Below are 8,657 nucleotides of genomic sequence, written 5' to 3'. Positions count from 1 at the left end.
GAGAGAGAGAGAGAGAGAGAGAGAGAGAGAGAGAGAGAGAGAGAGAGAGAGAGAGAGAAGGGGATATGAATCATGGCCTTGGCTTGTCCTCCAGCTGTGCCCTGCACCTGCACATCCGAATGAGGAAATCATGCCAGGAGAAGGAATACGCGCTGGGAGAGCTTAGCGCTGTCCAATCAGCACAATCTCATTTCAATAAGCACACACACACAAACCTGAGCAAACCTATTGTGACACCATATCAAGCTTACAGTCTCTGAAAAACAAAAAGGTTCCGATCGCCAACCGCGATTCTTTTCTGCACGTTGTGAACAGAGCAACACAAATAACAGCTTTTCTTCAACTTTCCATAGAGAAGCAAGGAGAACTGTGACCGCTCTAACCTTCGTTACATAAAGGTAGTAATCCCACAATTAAAGTTTTAATTAAGGGAACTGACACTTTATATTGGTGCTTTAAAAGATCTTTGAGCCAAAGAGCCCAGAGGTGAATGGTTTATTACCGTTTCTTTGTGGCACACTGATCCCCTGCACAAGGCTGCCATAGGTTTCTCATTACTCTGCGGCTTCAATTCAAATGTTTAATTAACTGCTCTGGAAACCTGAGCCTCCGCACAGAGGGAAATAGGAAAACCAGCTCTACTCACGAAGAAACATCAACACACCTGCCTCTGTGTCAAGTGTTGCACCAACGCATACATGCGACATGAAGAACCAATGGAGACAATTAAAAAAAAAAACGGAGAAAAAGGAGGTTCATTATAGGTCTAGCTATAGTGGCAAGCCATCTCCATTTTTCCAGTTAAGACTCCACTTCAGAGTACATTGTACAGATAATTTGTTAAAGCTCTTCAGAAAGAAGTATCTTTTTTGATATGCATGTGGCGTGGCTTTTCAAGTATGTAAGCTTCAAGTAGCATTCAGGGATCCCAGTAATATATGCATTGCAAAAAAACAATTTTCAGAAAACGTACTCATACAAACGTGGAAATACCTACAAAAACTGCTATTATACAATGCATTTCTTTTTCTAGATTTTCTGCCTTACCACGCCCCACCACAGGGCATCGGCGTAGCTGGAGAAGCCCGTCTTGCCCTCCTCATCTACAGCATCCTTCTCCGCCAAGTAGACAAAGTAGGAGGAAAAGATCAGGCCCAGGAATCCAATGTACAGAGTGGTGATCAGCTCCTGAAAAAAATACACCTGAAGTCAACTAAAAGCACTACTGTGAAAATGTTGTGTGAGAGATTATACAGGTATGAAGAATGTACTGAGGCCATTTGTACACTGTACTAATTGTACTATTTTACTCTGCTTTGCTCGCTGACAAAGTTGTAACTGACAACGGCAAATTTACATTCCAAATCAATTTTGAGCTGTAAAATTACATAAACAGTATTAAAATTGCTTCTAAGGGCAAGAAACATTATACAAAATGTACTGGGACAATGTGCCCTGATCTTTTTTCTAGGTGTTAAAGAGCCAGGTTGGTGACAGCACACATCAGCATCACTTCAAAACAACACAGAAGTTTCAAATGACCTGTGAATGACATGCTGCGTGCTGCCCCTAACTGATGCCAAGCTTTCTCCTAGTGTTTAAAGCAAAGGCTGTCAGGTCGGCTTATCCCTGTCTGGGTCTTCCCCCTGTCCATGTGTGCTGAAGAGACTAGCTTGTAGCGTCATTATTACTGGAGCCATGAGAGCGTTTTTTGCACACGCAAGACTTGTAAGCTTCCTGAGTTTTATTGATGCTCTCAGGCCTCTTAGGCTTAAGATTTAAGAGACCGGTCTTGTGTCAGATAGGTCACCCACCACCTTCTGCAAAGCAGGAAGGATAAATAGGATGTGGTAGTTATTATAGCTAACTACTATAAAGTAGTTGGTAGGTCTAGTAGTTAGTAGGTTAGTAGGTCTACAATCAGTCAGGATTATGGCATTGAAAAGGACACTGACGCTGCACTTACATGGAGAGTCGGTCAGTTACAAGTGACCATTTATACATTGGATGCTTCTTTGAAAGTGTCATGGCAGAGAGTGAGCACAGTTTCTGGCCTTTGTCCCCTTTACCTACTGAGCTGTGTTTGAGGCTAAAACCCAGATGAATTAGGACCATAGTTCTATGAAAAGAGATGGAGACCTCCAGCAATACAATACATTTCCACTAAACAGAGCAGATAATTTGATAAAGTGGTCATCTGACAAAAGGGAGATGGCAACAAATCACATTAGGCTCATCCTGGATTCATCTGAACATTTATTTTCTTGACCTTTGCACGCAATCCTCAGTAATCGGTCCTGTTCTTATGCATCAAAGAGACATGAATGTCAGATTTGACTATAACCAAAGAACACTGTCTACTTCAAGGATTAAGAAAAGAACCTCTGACTTCATTGTGTATCAGCCTGAGAAAGTACTAAAACAAGTGTACCAGGATACAATGAAGAAAAAAGGAGAGGCAACCTTGACTACCTCTCTTCTCCTTATATAGCCAGGTCTGCTGTGGCTTATTTGTGCACGTGTGCATGTATGTCTGACTGTGTACACTGGATTTGTTATAATAAACTAAAGCTATGGTATGGATTACAGCTTCTGCCTGCTGTCTGCCTGCTGTATAAGCAGCCGATGGAAGAAACTGCTGCTGAAGGACACAACACAAGGGTAAATGGCATTTTCTTTTAACTCTTCTTATCTGTCTGGTGTGTGCAGATATTTGAACCAGGCTGTGTTCTTAGTGTGACACAGGCCAACAAAAGAAAGTATCAGCCTGAATACTCTAAAGGTGCCATATTGTATAAAGTGATTGATTATAAAGCAGGTCTAGGTTCTATATTAATACTGTGAAAATATCAATGTGCTCAATCAGTGGAGATCTGCACACAGCCCCTTAAAATGAGCCGTCAGGACTTCCGTAACTTTGTGATGTCACAACAAAGCAACAACCGCTCTCAGCCATGCCCCAAGCCCCACTTACCTGAACCTATCATCCAACCTTGCAGGATTTGGTTCCTCTGAGTGTTTACCTGAAATCAGCTATATTTTCATTCAATTACTCAGAAAACAGTCAGCTAATCAGAAGAGAGGCTCAGAGCCCCCTCTCTCTTGATTGGCTCACTGACCTGCTGTTACTAGAGCTCCAGAGAGAAGCCTGAGAGAGTTGATGTAAAAATACATTCAGATGGTTTTTGGCACTTAATACCACAAATGTATCTTCTTATGGATCCACACTTCAAATAAAGCACTGGAAAAGTGTAAAATATGGGACATTTAAACCCACCTGTCGATGAATGAAGACTACAGATCCTAGAAGCCTCCATGTTCCCCCCTGTCGATCCACATGTAGCATGCGCAAGATTTGGAGGAAACGGATGCCCCTGCAACACACAACACCGCCTCATCTGTATCATTATCTTCTGAGTCCACTCCAGCTATGAGTAAAGAATAAAATGCAGAACTGAATAATTTCTCTACCTGATGGCAGACGTGGCAAACACTTGGCCATTGGACCCTACACCCAGCACAATGATTGAGGCAATGACCACTATCAAATCTGTGAGAAGGAGAAAAGAGACAAAGACAGACAAAAAAAAAAAAAAAAAATCTAATTAATTGTCATCAAATCAGGGGTGGAATCTGTTCAGTTTCAATGAAAGCTTCTACTAAAATAAAGCCTTACATTGCTTGAATGATCTAAGTTGTTGATCTACAAGAACAAATCATGCATCCGTTGCATTAAATGGGAACAAAGGAAAATGCCAGGTGCACCTATGATTGATATGGGCTTCCTGATAAAGCGGAGGCGTCCTTTGATGCCCGCATATTTGCTGCGACAGCCTGCCGACCACAGCCGGACCACATACTCTGTGCCAAAGAACAGCACCAGCACAATCTCCTGTGGAGCACAATGCAAACACAGAGCAAGGGTTACATTAAACCATTGGTACAGAGACAATAATTGCGAAAAACACATACAGATCAAGAGGATGTGGAAGTAGATAAGGTATCATTTCTGAAAGCAACGATAACACACTGCCATGCATTAACACTAATCTAAAAGCATTAAGGCCATTATAATCAATCATCACGGTTTACGATATGATATGAGTGGGCAATGACAAGTGTGTGACATAGAGAAAGAGAGACACTGAGGTGGTCTAGTAGGGCCGAGACCACGAAACCACCCAGGAGAAAAGATGGAGGTTGATAACATGGCTGATGACAGCTCATATTGAGACAGGGTCAATGGCTAAGTGATTGGAGCCACAGGATGAAATGCCACCACGCTGCCTACGAACAGATAAGAATGATAAATAATCATCTTGAATGTTGAGATTGTGATATAAATGTAAACCTTTCTGTTGCACCTGAAGACAGATAAATATACTTGTTATGAAAAAATGAGGAAAACAGATTCAAACTTGTATAGTCCAGAGTCAATGAATTGTTTAGATATTTGTGCAGATATAACCTCACCTGTCAGCAAAATGAACACCTTTCAGTCAGACCTGTCCATAGATTATGAAGTGGTATACAGACATAGCAATGGGGGTAACAAACAGAGTCTGCTACTCTCATGCACAAACAATAAGGCTATGGCGGCTCGGTGGGTTCAACTGAAATGGATGTTATAGGTAGCCTGGTTCCAAACCTTTGAATCGCTGCCAACATCTCCGATTTGTTCTGCCATTCGAGTATGAATGAATGAAATGAAACCACGTGGTCATTCAGCCTGATTATCAGGCTATGTTATAGGGATTTACTGAACCAATTCTGCCTCCTTTTCTCCCTCTCTCTTTGTCTTTAACTCAATAACAGAAAATGAGCAAATGATGAGGTCTGACAAGGAGAAAAGGAACCCCAGACAACTCAAGTGCAAAATCTAAAGCTGTAAACATGGTTAATTAATGAATATAGGCAAACTGAAAATTTAGAAAGCAGCAAAAAGGATGTGTCCATCTGTCTGCCTCATCAGTATGACGACCCTTATAAGGGTCTTAAGTTAGTATTCAAAATAAAATTGATTTCCACACTGATGCTGCTAAAGTATCACAAATTTGTCAGTGCATTTTCTATACTTGAGTGACACTGTTGCCTGCCAGGATAGTGTCTGGCGTGATTGACAGGTCATTGTTTTGGGGCTCTGTGGTGCTGTGTTATTGCAGCAGGGCTCATGGTATTACGTTTCATATAAGGGGTGGTCAGGGAGCAGCCAGTTCAAGCAATCAACTAGATGGCCACCCACATGGCCTTAGATTTCAACAGACAGTATGGTGGCTAAATATGATGGATACACGGTGGCCAGGAGAGAGATCTCCACCAGACACGCTTAATTAGTTCATAAGAGGCACATGTTTGTTGCCTCTGATGCTGTCTCTATATAACACTTTATAATCTATGGACAGTTCTGACTGAAAGTAGTTCATTTTGCTGACAGGTGAGGTTATATCTGCACAAATATCTAAACAGTTCATTGAATCTGGACTATACAAAGTTGAATCTGTTACTGACCAACAAGGTGGGAACTTTTGATACTTCCATCCTATTTACAAAAGCTCTGGTTACCTTATTATGGGAGGATAATAATTTTCATTGTGTGTATATGTTTTTAGAAAAAGAACTAATAAGCTTTTACTAACATTGCCACACAGCCCAAACCAAAACATCAGCACCAGCACAAAATGGCCAAAGAATCCCAGTTCATCAAGCTCAGTAATTGGGACATCTGGGTTACATTTCAAAGTCAAAGGTAGACATGAATTTGGGGCATGTGAAGGGATTAGTCATAATAATTCCATAAAATGGGTCACCCAGATGTTGGGGTGTTTTTGCATCTGTATCAGAAAATGGCAACTACATGTTTGCTGAAAACAGCCGCCTGTTCGCGCAATGATAATCTCGTCAAGCCAGATGCGGATGAAGCTCATTTGAAGAGCTGCTTGGGAATTACGGTATCACATGAAAATGTGATTAGATTGCTTCATCTGTGTGTCCCACTACAAGGGATGAGCACGTATGCGCACACAGACACATAAAGTCGCTCATAATTACATCTATATTAACCTAAGCTTTAGGAAGCTTTTGCAACTCATGGATGGGACACCATCCAAAGTAATTGCCTTGTTACTCATGTTGGATTTCAGACAATAATGTCAATCCCATTTAAACTGCACATGCTTCAGAGGAGAGTAAATTAAAATCTCAGAATTAAAGATATTACCTTTTTCTTCTTTTTTTTTCTAATTCATAAGATTCACTCATGAATACTCTTTATAATCATGTGGCCAGTTTAGTTTTCCCTTCCCCCTAGCAGGTAGATGATCTGAATATGATCTCATTCTCATGGCCTTTAAACATCAGAACAGTGTTCAATTACTTCTGGTTCAATGGCATAGCAATTGTAATCGAAACAACCAAAAGATTTACATCAGGTCACCAAAAAAACCTTGAGGGTTCATATTCAACACAACATTGACATTTTTTATTGACAGTGGTGCTAAATTGACGTCATTACCATCATTAGGCATCATCTAAAAACCATCAATATCCAAACAGAATGAATGAATGAAATTAGTGTGGCAACTAAAGTGTTGGGTGGATGAACAGACCAACAAACATTTGAGTGAGAAGAGTATGAGGTAAAAAAAAGTAGAGTAAATTGTTGGAAGATCGTTAACAGTTTGTTTCAGTTGGATGTTCTGTTGCTAGTAGCAACAGCTGCTGGTTCTTAACTGACATTGTTACATCCAGGCATCTTTTATTGACTTGTCGGAGCAATATCTGTTGATTTGTCATTCAGTAGAACCAGAGTTTTTCTATGATCAGCTTACTGTTAAATCTAAGCGTTATACTAGCTCAGTGTGCAGCGTTCTTAGTAACTGTGTAATTACTGTTGGGATAACTTGTGTCTTCAACTGTTTTTCCTTTTACTCTTATACTGTGAGCAGGTACATGTTTGGCAAATTATTTAATGTACATCCTATGGGGAATCTTTGATGATACATTGTTTCTTCCTGAACTAAAGTACGACAGTCTCTACTTTTGTGAATCCAGTTTCCTCGTAACTGTACTAACCCGTTTTACAGTAAATCTGGCCTGTCTGTTACTGCAATCGTCATCACTTCCTGATTTCTAAACACTGTCACTGAATTTGTCATCAAATCCAATCCACAGTTTCACAACTGTTTCCAGTGTAATTGTGTAATCCAGTGCTTCCAATTCTTTGAAATCAACAAAGAAAATGTAATACGTATAGAACAAATGAACATAGATCAGGCAACATGTTTTAAATCAATCATGATACTGATATGGATATTTTTCAACCACTGATATTTATCTCAATATAACAAACAGATGAAAAATTACAAATACATTTATTGAATTATAATATTCAAAATATTTAATGTGCCCCACTGTTATGCATTACAGGAAACAAACCCTTTACTTCTGTGACTTTATCAACTCATTCATCATGATCAAAAAGAAGATTTTAAGATATTTTATGGCCTCAAATTACAAAAAGAAAGAAAAAGAAAATCAAATTTAGACTTAATGGTTCTTCAGCTATCCTGCTTTAATGTGTGTTTAACCTGCTGCATACTTGTACACCTACACACATGGTGAGGGGAGAAGAATAGTTCTGTAGTATGTATTAAAATTTTAATACAGGGAACTGATGAACATGACCTGGGCAGAAGAGAGGACAAAGAAGAGATCCATGTGACACATGTGTTCCTCTATGCCTCTGCCCAGCCTAGATAGCTTTACTCTGGCAGCTGCCCTGAAGGCCAAATCTCCTCAAGGCCTAATGTCCCCTCTGCCATCCAAAACAAGCAGCCTGCGAATCACGGATGTCAGCTAACCCTGAACTTTCTAAGTATAGCTGCTACCACCAGTATATGCCACCATGACACCACTCACACAGCTCCACCCCCTCAAACACACACACATACACGCATGCAGTGGGGTCCAAATGTCTGAGTTACTTACCCATTCGAGTAAATTGGAAAGTGGTCTCAGACTTTCGGACCCCACTGTATATACACATGCATACACACACACACTGAAACACAGCCAGGTGTAAAAATAAACCGTACAAAAGAAAACACTACGAAGTAAAAAATGTATGTGTTTGTTTTCTCTCTATGTCTTTATGGAGCTGAAAACTGCTAGTATCTTGAGTAATGAGGCAACAGAAAAAAAGGTGTAAGGAGAGAGGAAGGTGGAGGGAGGAGAGAGACAGAAAAAGAGAAAGTCAGGGAGAAAGAGAGTTGGAGATAATGACAGAGAGTATTTGGCTCTTCTTGCGTATAAATAAATGAATAACCGTGATAGTGGGTCTTCAAAGGGCACTGGCCAAAAGTTTACAGAACACAGTGTCCACTCTGTCCTCTGATTGCCCCCAGGACTCAGGAGGTGGTACGTGTCTGTGTGTGTGTGTGTTCTTGTGAGAGTGTGTGTGTCTGCCCATGTCTGTTTGTGTGTGTGTGTGTGTGTGTGTGTGTGTGTGTGTGTGTGTGTGCAGCCTTTGTGTAAGTGTCTGTGTAAACTGTGCGCGAGTATGCGGTAGCTACGTGTGTATTTATATTCACAGTGTGCTGGCAAGAGACAGATGATGCAAGCTCTTTGTAGAGTTTCCAAATGGCAGTCGTAATTTTCTC

General features: G+C 40.5%; 1 protein-coding gene across 1 annotated transcript in view; it reads right to left on the bottom strand.

Moving 5' to 3' along the window:
* Positions 1 to 8,657, bottom strand: part of kcnq1.2 (potassium voltage-gated channel, KQT-like subfamily, member 1.2) — a 162,506-nt gene that overhangs the window by 139,028 nt on the left and 14,821 nt on the right. Inside the window, exons 3-6 of the mRNA XM_023400251.2 lie at positions 3,766 to 3,892; positions 3,472 to 3,550; positions 3,278 to 3,374; positions 1,048 to 1,188 (exon numbers count right to left, since the gene is read on the bottom strand). Coding sequence (XP_023256019.1) covers positions 1,048 to 1,188; positions 3,278 to 3,374; positions 3,472 to 3,550; positions 3,766 to 3,892 — 444 coding nt within the window. The remainder of the gene's footprint in view (positions 1 to 1,047; positions 1,189 to 3,277; positions 3,375 to 3,471; positions 3,551 to 3,765; positions 3,893 to 8,657) is intronic.

Source organism: Seriola lalandi, unplaced genomic scaffold (genome assembly GCF_002814215.2).
Source record: "Seriola lalandi dorsalis isolate HSWRI2012SDOR001 ecotype SW California unplaced genomic scaffold, Sedor1 jcf7180002052274, whole genome shotgun sequence".
NCBI classification, from domain to species: domain Eukaryota; kingdom Metazoa; phylum Chordata; class Actinopteri; order Carangiformes; family Carangidae; genus Seriola; species Seriola lalandi.
Note: the sequence above shows the minus strand (reverse complement) of the source record. Positions and strands in the feature narration are given on the sequence as shown.